The following is a 17,205-nucleotide window of genomic DNA, read 5'->3' as shown; positions in this document are numbered from 1 at the left end:
AGGGAAAGTTACGAATACCTGGATTATTTATAACATCAGGAGTGATTTAAAAAGATATAGATGTAGGGATTACAGAAGGTATGTGCAATTTGATTGATTCTTTCACATGGTTTTAGCTCATGGCCTTAGAGTCAAATGAGCTTATAGTATGGCCCTGTATTGTCCATTATGCATGGTCCATACATCAACAATTACTTGTATAAAGCACTTATCTTTACTAATCACTACCATCTCACCTGAGTACTCCGGTGACCTAGTGGTTAGAACATCACCTCAGATGCAGGTTTGAACCCCAGCCGAGTCATACCAAAGACTTATAAAAATGGTACTAACAGTTGCCTCACTTGGCACTCAGCATTAAGAGATTAGTGTTAGGAATGGTCAGCCTGGTGTCAGGATAATGTGACTGGGTGGGACTTCATGTTACATGCCTGGGTTCTGTCACCGTTGGTTCTAAGTCTCTGGTCAATTGGGTATGCAAGAAAGCTGCCAGTAGCTTCCTGTGGGTCAGTACTCCTTATCAGGGTTTTCCCAGGTTATTCCTCCACCAGTTATACTGACCACCAAGTGCAGCCTATGGGTTTATACCCAAAATAACTTCAAGATGTTGATATTTTTTATTATTCACCAGACCTATGCAAATGTATGTGGTGATCCTGTGTGTCCAATTGGCTGTTTTCATAATACTCTAGGGGCAATTGGGGGGGGGGGGCTTTTTAGCAGACTTTGTAAATATGCCTGTGTGATCAAAATATCTCAACTGAGCATGATTATGAGTGAAATTCATGCATATTAATGATGTGACCTAGCATCTGATTGGCTGAGCTTGTCAACATTATTGGAACTCTAGTTCTCATCAAATTTTGATCAAACTTGAAAAGTCTTGTATCAGTATAATGTTAAATGAGTGTGATTAGAAGTAAGACATAAGGAGGCAGTCATTGAAAGTGTTTTACGACTCTGGAGACTGGATGCCAATTGGATTTTGCTCCAGCTTGGTAGACAAGTTTATATTATCATTGCTGTTGAGGAGTCCTCTCAGTATAATAAGGAGATGTACTGTATGTACTCACTTACAAGTCGAATCTAACTGCAAACTGCACAGACCCAGATCTGCCATCACATAATGTGCCAGCAGATCTGGGTCTGTGCACTTTGTTTAGAGTAATCAGTGTAACAAACAGCACATAGCCAGGTCTGCAGGTGCATTATGCTATTGCAGATCATGAGCTTTGTTGTTTGTAGTTGGACTTGGCTTATGAGCGAGTACATACGGAATGATATTACTGAGATACCTTGCATCTGATTGATAGGTCTCATCCCATTTAGGTCCATTGGGTGATCTATATATAATGTATCCTGCATGGCACTTTCTATTACCATATACACTCACTTATAAGTCAAGTCAGACTGCAAACAACAAAGATCATGATCTGCCGAAGCATAGTGTACCTGTAGATCAGGGTCTATGTTGTTTGTACTACTGATTACTTATAACAAACTACACAGACCCAGATCTGCCAGCATATAATGTGCTTGCAGATCTGGGTCTGTACAGTTTGAAATTAGACTAAACTTATATGGGAGTATAAACAGTACATAATTGTTGATTGACAGATGCCACCCTCAGCAGTGGGATCACTTGTGCACAAGCTCATGCTCTGAAATTCTAGAAACTCTTGGCAGGGCTAAATCTGAACATTTTCATGTGTTTTGACACTGTATTATTGTACAATGGAGAAATAAATTTTGGTATGTATTGACACTGAATTGTAAATCCAGTTTCATTATGACATTACATTATATTTACACTGGAAACCATAGTAACTTGAAATCCAATGGTCTCAGGTCCTGTATGTCTGGAGGCAGGCCTGGGTTGACTGATGTGGTGTGTCCTTGGGTAAGGCACTTTACTCCAGTTTCCTCTCTATGATATACATGTACTCATTACTGTGTTGAAAGTGACATTTAAAACCAACCAACCAATGCATCGAACCCGGTCTTTCTGAAGTTCAATTTTATAAATGTAAATCCTTCAAATGTTGCAGCATGCTGTTAGTGCCCGCACTTATCTCCAAACAGCAGCATTAAATAGAGAAATGAGCTTCAGGAGAGATATAAATAACACAAATTCCTCACAGTCTTCAACCTGTAATCATTAGTATCATATATAGTAGTTTACTCTATTTTGAATTTAAATCTGTAATACGTATTCTATAAGTAATTGCAAAATGCATTTCTGTGTGATGTCAACCAGAAAAATTTCCATTTTTCTTCGGGCTTTTTATCCTGTGTGCATTCATGAATACCTCTGCCTGGTTAGTTTCAAGCTGAGTTATCTAGGAGAAATACCTGGGATCTGATTTAGACTAATACACAAGTCTCATAAATTACCATTATTCCAACAAGCATGTTATGTCCATTTCACTAAGCATGGCTTGTTTATCAGCCTCCAGCCTCCCTAGTGAGGCTCAAGTAGGGTAATTTCTTAATCCCTCGTACTTTATTAGTGAAAACACTTGGAAATTACAGTGCACGCATCCACTCTTAAAAACAATGCTAATTAAACTATAAACTTAGATTTACCATTAGAGTATGCAGGACGGTCTAGCTCTGCACTGTTAATTTTACAGAATTTTTTCACAGGGGCACTACAAGTAATGAAAAATTACGGCTGGATCTCAATGCAAAATGCAGACATCAAAAATCAGAATTAGTATTTATGATACACACATTGTTCTCTTGCACTTACAATTTTCCTCTCACTAGTCTGATACAAAAATTCAAAGCCTTTTGAGAAAGAGAGTTGTTCTTTGTAAATTTACTTAAAAAACAAAGTAATATTAAAATTGCTTTATCATTTCTTGTTAAGTTTTAAAGTCAGATCTACTCAAGACATGAGACACTGATCAGCAAGTGTGTAAACATGTATCAGCTGTTAAGAAACAGATAAAATAAACTTATGGCAGATTTAATTCTATATCATTTTATTCATGCAGGTTTCTTTGAAAAACTTTTTCTAATACGAACATACCTAACTTTACACTTTATTCCTTCAAGAAGTTGCTTTTCAAAACCTTTTGTAACTTGATAAGTATATTGTTACATGATATTTTTTTGTTCCACTGCAGTAAAGTCATATATAACAAGGAGCAGAAAATAACAAATTTGAAGGATCTCAAGTTTGCGATGATTTTGTTTTGAGTTACGGACCATTGTTGCCATGTCATTGGTCTATTCAAACAACACATCATATGTTAGGATCATCTCATTTCAATTTGGTTTCACTTGTATAGCAATTGTTATCGGCCTGAATTTGTACAAGCAGTGTTCAGAGAATGTTATAATAATAATAATAATAATGACCTTATTTAAAGAGGGTAACACAATTAGCTAAGAAAATTAGCTAAGAACTAATCTACCTTGAGGCCCTCATACAAAGGAATTTATTTATTTTAGCTGCATCTCAAGTACTACTTTGTTACTTTCTGCAGTCATTTGGCAATCCTGCAGCAAGGCCGCTTATTGTTTTGCATAGATTAAAAATCAGCCCCCTGTAAATCTGTTTGTTTGAGACAATATATGGCCCCTGTTAGGAAATTCCTTCTTCAGCAACTTTCACATGTGGAAGTATATATTGATAACACAGAACAAAGCATAATTAGTGGGACTTTCCAGCACATTTTTGGGTGAATCCCTGCTGTGGTGAAATTATTGCTTGGAAGAAAGTAAGCAACTACTGGCATATGCACTTTGCAACATTTTCATCTCCATTTTTATTTCATTTTTGTCTAAATATATACTGTGCATGAAAACCGTTCCCAATTTTCATCAGCATGATGATGGCTGTAGATTTGTGACATTTGTATTAGTCCGAATTTGTCTTTGATCTAATCCAATCTTTGCTGGATTTCAAACATATATCTAGGCATATATTCTTCTGGTGAAGATTCTGGCACAAATTCTGGATGTCTGCAAATGTCTTTGATAATTATATGAAAAATTTACTTGAGACATGAAAAAAATTGATAAATTGATTCTTGATTTAAAAAAATGAAAAAGTAGGAAGGGAATATTCTTTTTGACAAAAATATTATTTTGAAACCGCTTAGTTTTATTGGCATGAATGTTCTTATTGTCTGTGAATTTATATTCATCATTTATGTGTGTAATGTTAATTTTCATACCAAATTTACAAACATAAACAAACAATTCCTTTCATAAAAATTGCTTAATAAATGTAGTTGTTGTTGTAGGGTTTAACACCATTTTTCAGCACACAATAGGCTATACATGGTGGCCAGTATTAATGGTGGAGGAAGAAACCGGGAGAACCCCGGAAAGAACCACCAATCCACGAGAAACTACTGGCAAGCTTTCTCACATACCCACATTAGCCGAATCTGAGACTCAAACCCATGCAGACAGGTGAGATGGCAGTGATCTGTAATGGAGAGCCACTTGGGGCCCCCTCTTAATAAATGAAATTATCAAGCAAAAAGGTATGGTAAAAAAAGTGGACTTTAGTGATTTTGTTTAATAATTAGATTTTGGACATGAAGTATTGTAAACAAATTAGATGTGAGTACTGTTTTTGACCAATGAACAACATCCCATTTATACTGTGCTAACACACATACTGTTTTTGACCAATGAACAACATCCCATTTATACTGTGCTAACACACATACTGTTGTTATCAACCTTTACTGTTTGGTAAGCCTGATTTGATCACGACTTTGATTTAACTGTTGCATTGTAGTACATGCAGTTAAGGCCCTTTAGTTTCACATTAATCTGAATCATAGTCGTTAAAATGCTGGATGAATTAAATTACTGAAGAAATGGTTTCAGTTTTAAATGGCTTCCACTAGAACTGTTTCTTTTCATGGCACCATATTAAATCTATATTTCCTAAGCAAGCCAATTTGAAATGAAGAAGACAGTCAAGCATATTTCTTGAAACACTTAAGTACGCAGAATGGTCAGACACGATATTCCACACCAATACAATCCATACCCAGTGCTATGGACTAAACACAGTAGTAATTACACTCTGAGACTCAAAGTTTTGAAAATGAGACTAATTGTCCTTGGATTGTTAACATACATTTTGTTGCAATAATCGTCATGGTTTTCAGTTGGACCTAATGCACTTTCTGAGGTAAAATAGATTTTAGGTCAGGTACCAGTCATCTTATAATACAACTGGGACAGGGGGAGGGCATATAAACTACATTTGCCTTTGCCAACACTCAGATTAATTGAGTGGGCTGCATACAGTAATGTGCCATGATGACCCTGTCACTAGTTTGTATACATCATGATAAATATGACAATCAACTGGATGGAAATCACCATGTTATTTTGTCTGCTTAACTCTTTCAGTCCTCCTGTTGGATTTCACCCTTTTTTTTTTTGACTCTGATGTACAGATTCCCTGCACAGTTTTTGCAAATATTGTTCAGGAATCTCCATTTGAAAACTTACAAAATCATGTGATGCTATTATGTTACCATATATACCAGTACTCATTTATAACTCCATTCAAACTGCAAACAACATTGACCCTGATATGCTGACACATACAGCACTGGCAGATCAGGATATGTGTTCTGTTATTTTCCTGCTAATTAGTCCAGAAAAACTGTATAGACCCAATTCTGCCAGCAAATTATGGGAAAACAGATCTGGGTCTGTGCAGTTTGCATTTGTATCCAACTTGTACACAGGACTGCTCCAGTGGCCTAGTGGTTAGAGCATTCGCCTTGGATGTGGGAGATTGAGAGTTCGAACCCTGATCAAGTCATACCAAAGACTTGTAAAAATGGTACTAGAGTGACAGCTTCCTTGTTTGGCACTCAGCATTAAGAGGTTAGTGTTAGGACTGGTTGACCTGGTGTCAGGATAATGTGACTGGGAGGGACATGATGCTGTGACATGGTCATGATGCCCTAGTGCTAGACATCACTATAAGCTGTGACACTGCAGACATCTTGGCGATATGACTGAATTTTTTTAAAGCTATGCTAAGAATCAAAATCACACACATGCACAAACACACACAACTTGTACACAATCATCTTATTAAGATTTGTCAGATAAACTGAAGTTGAATTAACAAGACTAAACTGTATGCATATGTTCCATTTGGAACAAAAGTGTGCTAAAGTTTTCTCTTTTTTTGGGGAGAAAATTTAGCATCTGATTTAACCTAGCCCATTCTGAGGTAAAATCACTCAAGCTCTGTCATTTAATAGACAGCTCTGAGTAGGCATTAGTATTTGAACTTTAAAACTTTTAAAAGAGAACTATATTCAGAAGTGCAATTACTCGGTACTTTAAGTTTCAAACTGTTTCAAATATAAGCCATCTCATTGATAAAATATTACCTTGAATCAGTCTCTTGAAAACAGTTGGCTGATCATTACCATATTTCATCCAGTAAAGGTGATATCTAAAATGTGTGTATCTTTCATTTTTCTGCCATATACATGAGAAGATTGTGGCCTTATGTATTTAATTAAAGTCATTCCAATCGAGGCTAAGAGCCAAAAAAAGAACATAGAGGAAAATTACATGGTGTAGACGTATGTCTGCAGGGATTGTATATAACCGCTAATATCCGTATATTGGCAAACTGAACAGATGTGGCAAAAAAATTCATACTTGGAAATGCACTTCACTTTAAAGTTTACAAATCAGACAATTATCTGAATACCATGTTTTCGATCAATAAATTTAAAGTTATATCTGAAGTATAAAGGTGTGTTTGTTTCATGTGTCAATTAAGTCCCTGACTGTTGTCAGTTACACTTAGTGCCAGGCTCAAGTTGAGCCTAATTTCTCTATCTATGATCAATTTAAGTGCAACATAACCAGAAGCAAGGACTGACTTTCCAGACTAACCTCTTGAGTGCATTAATATCCTTCATATTCCACCCAAAAAGGCCATACAGTATAAATTGTGTTTGGCACCATTTTTACATCAAGTTCCTTGAACAAATGCCATGAAAACCCAAATGAGTATATTGTCAGAGCATCTTTAGGTTAATGTCATGAACCTTACATTTTCTTTCAATTCAAAGGTTGTATAGTTTGACAGTTAGATACCATGTAGTGGCTTATTGACACGATGGCATTCAACAGGTTTAAAAGGAAAAACTTGGGAAGAAAGTCAGTTGAATAACTCTTTTATGTTTGAAGTTAATTTTAAGATGAATCATGCTTATAGAATGTTATCACTGATGTTTGAATTGTCATTTTCTCATGAGAGTTTAAAATTGAAAGCATTATATGTTTTATGGAATCTTTGAACTGTAATTTTTTCAGGGGAAAAACTGTAATCAAGAAGTTTTCATTTGTATATTTTTATGAATTAGATGTAGTTTTCTGGCCTTAAGGAAGACAAATTTAAAGGAAGGAAAGTGTCTGATGTGCATTTCATGTTTTAACTGAGATGTTTAATAAGGCTTTCATTATGTTGTTGACCTGTTCAAGTGATGTTTTTAAATATTAAAACTTGAACCAAGTAAGTGATTTCATTTATTAATGTCTTAGATCTTTTATCTGTACAAGTCTTAATGTATACAACAGCAGTATACATTACCTGTGTACGTTTGCACAACAAATTTTACATGTAATTGCTGCCCATAGAAAGTATTCAAAAGAAAATATAAAGTGCAGATATTTCAAACATGTATATATGCCTTAATTTGTACATTTTTAGATATCAGTAAATTATCACAAGTTTAATGATATATTTTAAAATGTCATGAAAAGTTTAGCAAGAGGCATACAAGATAAATATGGCCTTTTATTACTTTGAACTTCATGACAAATTTTCCAATGGTTGTGTTATATTCTCTGACTCAGCAGTAGATATACACCATACAGGGGTCCTCATATTTGACTTGGATTTAGTGAGTTAACAATGGTCATATGACATGAATCTATGGACACTGAAAAGAATTATGTAAAATAGGGTTGTGAAAATTATTGAAAACTAGTCCAGTCTTTATTCACACCAAATAACAATATTGACTTCTGAACACAGAATTTGCATGCCACTGAGTCATTCTATTTGGCATGCCATTGAGTCATTCCATTTTGAATGCCATTGAGTCATTCCATTTGGCATGCCATTCGGTCATTCTGTTTTGCATGCCATTCAGTCATTCCATTTGGCATGCCATTCAGTCATTCCATTTGGCATGGCATTTGGTCATTCCATTTTGCATGCCATTCAGTCATTCCATTTTGCATTTCCAAACATTTTCGTTATCTACAATTTTATTTCAAGATTTATATATTATTCTATGCATCCATGTCTGTTTAACATATTAACCCCTGGAGCTTTTTGTCATTTTTGCCTAAAAATAGAGTAGGAAACACATTTTGAAAGCTATTTCTGAATAGACTAGAAAACACCAAATCCCCGGTCATCTTTCAATAACATACTGCCTAGTGGTGTTAGAAACATCTATTTTCATTGGCTATTTGACTCGTGCATGAGCAGAAGGGTAAAATTTTTTTATTTATTTTTTTATTTATTTTTTTTAATATTTTTTTTGCTAAACAGAGCCATTATTTTTGTATGGAGATCACTCTTTATTCAAATGCCCATCTTATCCTACTTTTTGCAAAGGCTTATCTGTCTGTTTGCAGTTCATACCAGTTTGCCTTATATCTGAGACCAAAAAGTCTAAAATCCGGACACAAAATCAGATTCCGACCACAGTCAAATTTTGGGTTAAAAAAAGACGGGTCCAAAAAATGTGGTTTTTCTACCTGTATTTTGTAGTGCAACTAGATATTCCAGATTATTTGGTATCATTGTAGAGCTACATCTGTCTAACTTTCTATAATACTACCCACTTTAGTGTATCATGCATGACCATGACGCTACAGAGCTCGGCAGTAGGCTACTACCTTCTGCCTCGTAAAGTCATCGCATGGGGTTATTGTGTTAAAGTGTTCATCCATTTTTAAAAGTTACAAGAGGATCTTGGCAATCTTGTTAGCATGAAATAATTTTATACATTTCATTTATTATTTCATTGTCTATACAAAGATGTCTGGGAAAATTTTTGCACCTCAACCTGTATGTCTTTCTTGGAATACATTGACAAAGTCCCCCGAGCAGAACATTTCCTGCATGTCAATGTGTCTAATTGAACAGAAGACTGTCCATACATTGTCCTGCCTGTCAGTGTGTCAGTAATTAAAAGAAGACTGTCCATACATTGTCCTGCCTGTCAATGTGTCTGTAATTAAAAGAAGACTGTCCATACATTGTCCTGCCTGTCAATGTGTCAGTAATTAAAAGAAGACTGTCCGCACATTGTCCTGCTTGTCAGTGCATCAGTAGCTAAAGGGAAGGCTATTGACACATTGTCCAGCATTATCCTTTGGTAATATCCACCTGTGTCTTTGACCAATCTGGGACAAAGCTAGGAGAGCTTTAAACTTTGGCTTCACAATGACCATAGCAAATTCCAGCATCTCTCACCATTTATACAACTGTAGGAGCATATCGTTGGACGGCAATGATGGAAATGCTGTGCTTGAGCCCTCCAATCACATAATGAGCTCCATCTCTTATCCTGTTCCCTAAGGACCTGATTTTATGGTCAAACTGCCGATTGTAAATGATAAGTATTTTACAGTTTTAAAATAAAGATGGAAATAATTATTGGAGTTATTTGTAGGCTTGATTTGTATATACTTTTTGCAACACTATAAATAGAAAAATTTCAAGCATTGTTCTCAAGGAAGCCAATGATGTATTCAGTAATACTATTCAAAGTAAGGGAAATTAGGATTCATTACTGTTACAAAGTGACAGAACTGCTATGTGAAAAGTAAATTTTTTAAAGCTTACTTAGAAAACTCAGTTTGTTCAAAAAATTGTAATTAGATTCGTAAGAAAATATTTTCTATGTCCACTGGGAATTGAGAGTGTAGATCAACAAGATAAAACTGGCGTCCAGAGTATGATGGAGCAAATTGAAAATCTTGATTATTACTGATGATCACATGAAAAATTTAATTGTCCAGCTGGTATGGACACATGGTAAAATAATTAAACTGTGGTGAGTTGGCTGTCCAACAGGTGCACTGACTGCAAATGGTCAAGTTAGGAATAGCTAACATACTTCATGCTTTCTTTCTTTATCACTGTTTGATCATAAAAAAAATATTTAAAAAGGTTGTTAGTATTAAACGCAGTCTGTCAATGTAAATTATATTGCCATTGCTGATTGTTGTTGCAGTGAATGAAATTAAGGTGTCAAACCATTTACCAGTGGTACAAGTTTGATGCATTATTCAGTATATGGATGCCTGTTGTAGGTAGCTGCTTACGTGGGGGGAGGGGGGAGGGGCTAATGCTATAACAACAAAATGTATGAAAAAATACAGTCTCTGTCACTGTTGCCATTTCTAAACATTTTTCCTGTTTTTAAAAGTTTTTGTGTTTATACACAGTGAAACAGTTTTGTAGCTTCTTGAATTCATCTTCAGTGCTATGGCTAGGCTGTCAAAGTGCAAAGATTTTCTTTGAAAAAGGGAAAAGTATTTATAGTCTCCAGTATCTATACATTTTTTTATTGTTTTATTCATGCAGCTAAGTAAAATTTGTCTTTGTAAGTTTGAAGGAAAGTTGGTTCCAACCACATTCTGAGTTTAAAAGGTCTTGAGATGTTTAGCTGAGTTTACATAAGTACAGAAACAACTGCAGAAAATAATACAATTTCCTGAAATTAACATTGTCTGTCCACTCCAATTAAGATGCTATGGCAGCATTCCTTGAGGGTACTTATTTTGTCTCTCACAGCACAACGTTTCACCTCCACATGCTTATTTTGATGAAATGTAGTTTGAAAAATATGTCTGCAAACTCCAACTTAGAAATGCCAATATTCATTTGATGTCTGCCCATCTAATGGCACAAAACAGCACAAAGGGATCACTCTCTGCTAAAAAGTCTATGATTAGCTTTATTGCTATTGCAGTTAAAGATGGTTATTGAAGTTGAAGTTTCCAAGAAAGTGAAGGTATAATGCCAAGAGACAGTGCATTGAAACTATTCTGTTATTGTATTCAATGTTCTGATACAGTCATTCAGGTTTCCATTAGAGAGGAGATTGACACTTCTTTTTGAGCATGTATAGTTCATACAATCATTCCAAGTCTCTGTTAGAGGGCAAATTGCCACTTCATTTTGAATGTGTATACATGTAGTAGAAATTTTATCATTTTTTGACACAGTAATTAAGTCTTGGATCTGATTTCATTTTCAACAACTCTTCCATCTTGAAATGTTTGTTTAAGAAAAACATGTGAATAATGTAAATCTTAAATGGATTACTGTTTATAAGGTTTTTCTAGGACTGAAAGGAAAATATGTTTTTCATTTATTTTTTTAAAGGCAATCATTTTTACTCTGTGACTTTTAAAATGGAACTAAATAATTTCAGTTTATAGACTCAAAAGTGAACATTAGATGAAATAGCTATTATTTATTTTTTGCACCTTTGGAAAATAATGTACACTGGTATAGGTCTGTTGTCACTGGCATCGCAACCAATCAAGCTGCTCCCACAACTGTGAGGGGTTTGGTGGACCAGGCCAGGTTGGGGCCCAAACTTCCCCTCAAACAACATATTTTTTTAATTGGAAGAGACCCCCAGAATTAAATGGGAGGGGGGTGACCCAGAATTTTTTCCTATGCCACTGTCTGTTGTTCTACCACATATTTGTAATTATATAAAAACATACAGCATATATAAAGTCAAAATTGTACCAGAATGTTGCCAAAGTGATGTTTTGGAAAGCATAGACCAACTCTATTTTGTGTATGAAAACTCTGGTTGTCAGTAACATAATATGTTATCAAAATCAGACAAATGTGCATTATATATCGTCTTAAGTATATCTCCAGTAATAAGTCAGAAAGAGCTGCCTAGTACAAGCGATGAAAAGTCTGGAGTATGCATACCACTGAACAGGGTTTTCTTGAATAACAAAATTAGAAAAATTTTATACGAAAAGTAAGGTAAATATTCCAAAAAGAGATTCTTTCTATCTTCATTTAATTATTTTTTCTTTCAGGTCCAGGTGCCTATGATCCCAAATTAATTTCTCGCGCCGCAAATCTGATGGTTACAAAAGACAAGAGATTCAAGGAACTCAAGTCGGACACACCAGGTCCAGGAGCCTATGAGGTTTGTGCATTTTTTTACAAATCATTGTTTTGTTTGCAGAGTTGGATTTTCATCTCATTAATATGCTTCTTCTTGAAATTTGTCACCAATCAATGATAATTTATGACCAGTCAATGATAATTTATAATTTATGACCAGTCAATGATAATTTATGACCAATCAAAATTTATGACCAGTCAATGATAATTTGTGGCCAGTCAATGATAATTTGTGACCAATCAATGATAATGTATGACCAATCAATGATAATTATGACCAATCAATGATAATTCATGACTAGTCAATGATAATTTATGACCAGTCAATGATAATTTATGACCACTAGTCATTGGTAATTTTGACCAGTCAATGATAGTTTGTAACCTGAACAGCCAATGTTAATTTGTGATCAGCCATGACCAGTCAGTGATAATTTGTGACCAGTCAATGATAATTTGTGACCAGTCAATGATAATTTGTGACCAGACAATGTTAATTTGTGACCAGCCAATGATACTTTATGACCACTCAATGACAATTTCTGACCACTCAGTGATAATTTGTGACCACTAGTCATTGGTAATTTGTGACCAGTCAATGACAGTTTGTAACCTGAACAGCAAATAATAATTTGTGACCAGCCAATGATAATTTGTGACCAGTAGTCGATGATAATTTGTGACCAGTCAATGATAATTTATGACCAGTCAATGATAATTTGTGACCAGCCAATGATAATTTATGACTAGTCAATGATAATTTGTGACCACTCAGTGAAAATTTGTGACCACTCAATGATAGTTTGTGACCACTAGTAATTGATAATTTGTGACCAGTCAATGATAATTTATGACCAGTAGTCGATGATAATTTGTGACTAGTTGATGATAGTTTTTAACCTGACCATCAAATGTTAATTTGTGACCAGTCAATGATAATTTATGACCAGTAGTCGATGTTAATTTGTGACCAGTCAATGATAATTTATGACCAGTAGTCGATGATAATTTGTGACCAGTTGATGATAGTTTTTAACCTGACCAGCAAATGGTAATTTGTGACGAGTCAGTGATAGTTTGTGACCTGACCAGTCAATGATAATTTGTGACCAGTCGATGACAGTTTACACCTTAAAGAATGAATCTTGCACTAAAATATTACTGTATTAGAAACGTTTTCAGATTGAATTTACTCATAAGAAATTCTTTCCTTTTTTCTGCATGTGTTTGTGAACAATGTCTTGCAGATTTCATGACTACTGTACACTGTTTAGTGCCCCATTCACTTATCTTCAGTTCAGGACAGAAAATACTGAAAAACAAAATATGCAGTTGCATAGTTATATAACAAAGATTGATAGTAACTTATAAGCAAGTAGAGACAGTATTAATTCCACCATTCAGAAGTCTGTCTTTTTTGCCATAATTCCATTTGTGGAACAAAACTTTACTTTTTAAAGATTGAACAATTACCCCCAAAATAGTCTAAATCAATTATGCATATTTTATTTTGGATATGTTTTACAAAGAGAAATAGGACTATATTGTTTTTTGATCTTAACAAATGAGTATGACATGAATAAGTCAAAAAATGTCACCTATAACTATTTTCACATTACCACACCTATGTACACTGTACTTCATAATTTGCTTTCCTTGGGCAAGTAAGAAATCAGGGCTAATTATTTCCCTGATATAGATCAGATCAGATTAATTCAACTTAAATTTGGTACAATATTTACTTGCTTATAGGTCAAATCCAACTGCAAACTGCACAGACTCAGATCTGCCATCACATAATGCACCAGCAAATATGGGTCTGTGCAGTTTGTTAAGAGTAATCGGTAGAACAAACAACACAGACCCTGATCTGATGGTACATTATGCAACAGATCAGGGAATATGTTGGTTACAGTAATATGTGACTTATAAGCAAGTAGAGACAGTATTAATTCCACCATTCAAATGTCTGTTATAATTTTTTTACAATAAACATCTTGTTTTTTAAAGATATTAATCTGAGTGTAGTTAATTTGGCATTTAGTACAAAATGTTTCAGTCTGGCATTTTGAGTCTTTGCTCAGTATTGGCCATGAAGAATATTCTAAAATAAATCATTTAAAAGGTTTAATTGCAATCCTGTTTAATGTGTTTATGTAAATTAAATTTTAGTCTGCATTTATCAGGTTTAGTTGTCCTTTGTATTGCTTTTTTATGTCTCATAACCTTGCAAATCAGACATTACTAAATGCCATTTATTTGTGCCATTGTCAATGATTTTCAAACAAAAAGAAAAAGCTACATCAAGTAAATGCATTAGAAAAAGTATTTTTTTTATCAGACATAATTTTAATTTATGGTCTTGCTAATATGTACATTTGCTACACTCATGTCACATTGTGCAAAGAAACACCCATGACGCATTATGCAAAATGTACACCCATGTCATTTGTGCAACAAATACACCCATGTCACACTGCAAAAATACACCCATGGTGCATTGTGCAAATTATACACCATGTCATTTGTGCAAAAAATACACCCATGCTGCCATGTGCAAAATAATACACCCATGTTCCACTGTGCAAAAAAATACACCCATAGCACAGTGTGCTAAAATCCATGGAATGGAAGAAAATTAAGCTGAGATCCAAGGTGCCAAGTGAAAAGGGATTAAGTGGGCAATAGGGTGGGAAAGAGAAATATTGAAAATTATTTGGGCCAGTAAAGTGTGCGTTATATTTCATGATAATAGAATAAAATCATTTTTGTCATAACACTTCTAGATTTTGAAAATATGGTGTGTACAGACATTTAGTTGAAGCTGACATTGTTATTATACAAAACATAAAAAAGTGTTTATGCTTGTGTGTTTGATTTGATATGACTAGAATTTCAGTTGGTTTACTTTTCAAATTTGACATGTTTGACTGTTTAAAATCATCATCCCTCATTACTGTTCCATCAGTAAAACTTTTGGAGAGAAAAAAATATATACATTTCTAAACAGATCATAGTGGCAATACATCTGTTGAATATTCACAGTATACCTTCCTTAGAGTAAATTCTTGTCACCTTTGACCCCCAGCAGAGTCTAATCCATCAGCATCAAAGAAAAGCTGGATACTGTGCTAAAGCATGCTGTCTTGAACATCGTTGGTTGTGTTAGATTACGCTGACAACAATACGTAGCTGAGATTGGGAATGAAGAGGCAGAGTACTTCACTGAGTCTAGTCATTATGTACAAGATAAAATTTAATGCAAACGAATACCTTGCTTGGTCGCTTGACTGGTTAGTTTTGACAATATTGAGCACCTTACCCGTTATATCATTCTGATTAAATGAGAGCTGAGTGTCTTGCAATCAAAGCAATGAACCTGTATTGGTATGATACCAGCACCCTTGGATTATGTATCCAGTGCTATGCAAATCAAGTTACATAGGCTCCCTGCTGGTACTTTTCAACAGATGAGCGTAGGGGACTGCAGTAGCTGTGGTAGATTTGTAATTCAAGCATCCTGGGTTCAATACCTGCCATGACCAGCACAGGTTGATTGCATCTGTGTTTCCTTAGGACAGGCAGTCAGCTTGCACTTCCTTGGCAGAGTACCATCAAAACCAATCAACTAACCAACCAACTAACAAATGATAGCAAGATCAAAGAGTAAGTTGGTTGGTTGTTGTAGGTTTAATGACATTTTTCAGCACATGACAGGCTATAAACGGTGGCCAGTATAATTAATGTAGGAAGAACCCAGGAAAACCTGGGAAGAGCCACTGACCCATGGGAACCTACTGGCAAGCTCTCTTACAGTCCTACACTGGCCATTAGCCTGAGACTCAAACCACCATGGACAGAGGTGACATGTCAGCAGTCTGTAATGGCGAGTGCCTGAGACCACTCTGCTACTAGGGGCCCCTCAAAGGGTAGCTGGCGAGTACCTTATTGTCTGTTTTCATACACCAGCATTCCCTGAATATCATCAGCATTTGTTATCTGTTAAGTTTTTGTTCAAAATCGTTGTGTTGATTTTGCAAGTAGGTTTATGCTCAAGAATCAGCTGAAAGTCCTGAAGAATATTTTTCTCCTTTTCTATAGACTTTGTCATTTTCACATACTTCATAACAGTTAAATAGATTGTATCCAATGAAGTCAAACAGTCTTACACATTTGTCATCTGCCATGTTGTTGACATTTTTCTATGTATAATTAACTGGAAGCAGTTATTCGCAAATTAAATTTTTATTAAAGATTTTCTTCCCATAAAGTCAAACAGTGAAAAAAGGAAACAAAATTTGTTTACATTCAATCACGGAAAATCTTAAATGAATGTTTAGTTGGTTTTGTATTTTACCAATCATCTGTTATTGATTAATCATCACTTTCAATGTCTCTATTGATTTTTTGATAAAATAGCACCACTCATAGTTAACAAACCAAATAAACAAACAAAATGCCAATAAAGATTGCATTAAAACATATTAAATCAATATATTTGAAAACAGATGTCTCTTTTGTATGCAACTATATTTATATACACTATATTGTCTGGTTGCAAACAATCATCATTCAGTATTCTCACAGATACAATCTTGCATGACAGAATGATATTAACCTTGGAGTAAATCATTCGGCCAATCGATTGAGTGACACTGTTCCATAAATATATCACATTAACAAAACATTGATTGAAAATAAATAATCTCTATCAGCAATATCAGGCACAGCTGATTTTATAAAAATTTGACAAATATGTTGGTAACAAATCATTTTCTTATTGGTATGAGTAACTTTTAGAAATGATTGCAATTCATTTTCTTGCCATTATGACTGACTTCTTGTAAAAGTAAATACATGAACATTATGGGTAAATTAACTGTATTCACTATAAACAGCATGTCAGTCATCAAAACATTCTCTCACTTTTTTCATGGAAACTCAAGCTTCTTTTTGAGCAAGACTTTATTTCTCAGATACAAGTGGGTACAAGTTGCAAA

The 17,205-nt window shown here is 34.7% G+C and overlaps 1 protein-coding gene across 1 annotated transcript in view; it reads left to right on the top strand.

The window, feature by feature from the left end:
- LOC149802886 (sperm-tail PG-rich repeat-containing protein 2-like) overlaps positions 1 to 17,205 on the top strand; it is a 234,109-nt gene that overhangs the window by 155,081 nt on the left and 61,823 nt on the right. Inside the window, exon 11 of the mRNA XM_089952356.1 lies at positions 12,115 to 12,227. Coding sequence (XP_089808482.1) covers positions 12,115 to 12,227 — 113 coding nt within the window. The remainder of the gene's footprint in view (positions 1 to 12,114; positions 12,228 to 17,205) is intronic.

This window comes from Sinohyriopsis cumingii, chromosome 3 (genome assembly GCF_028554795.1).
Source record: "Sinohyriopsis cumingii isolate HCF-2022 chromosome 3, ASM2855479v2, whole genome shotgun sequence".
NCBI lineage: Eukaryota > Metazoa > Mollusca > Bivalvia > Unionida > Unionidae > Sinohyriopsis > Sinohyriopsis cumingii.
Note: the sequence above shows the minus strand (reverse complement) of the source record. Positions and strands in the feature narration are given on the sequence as shown.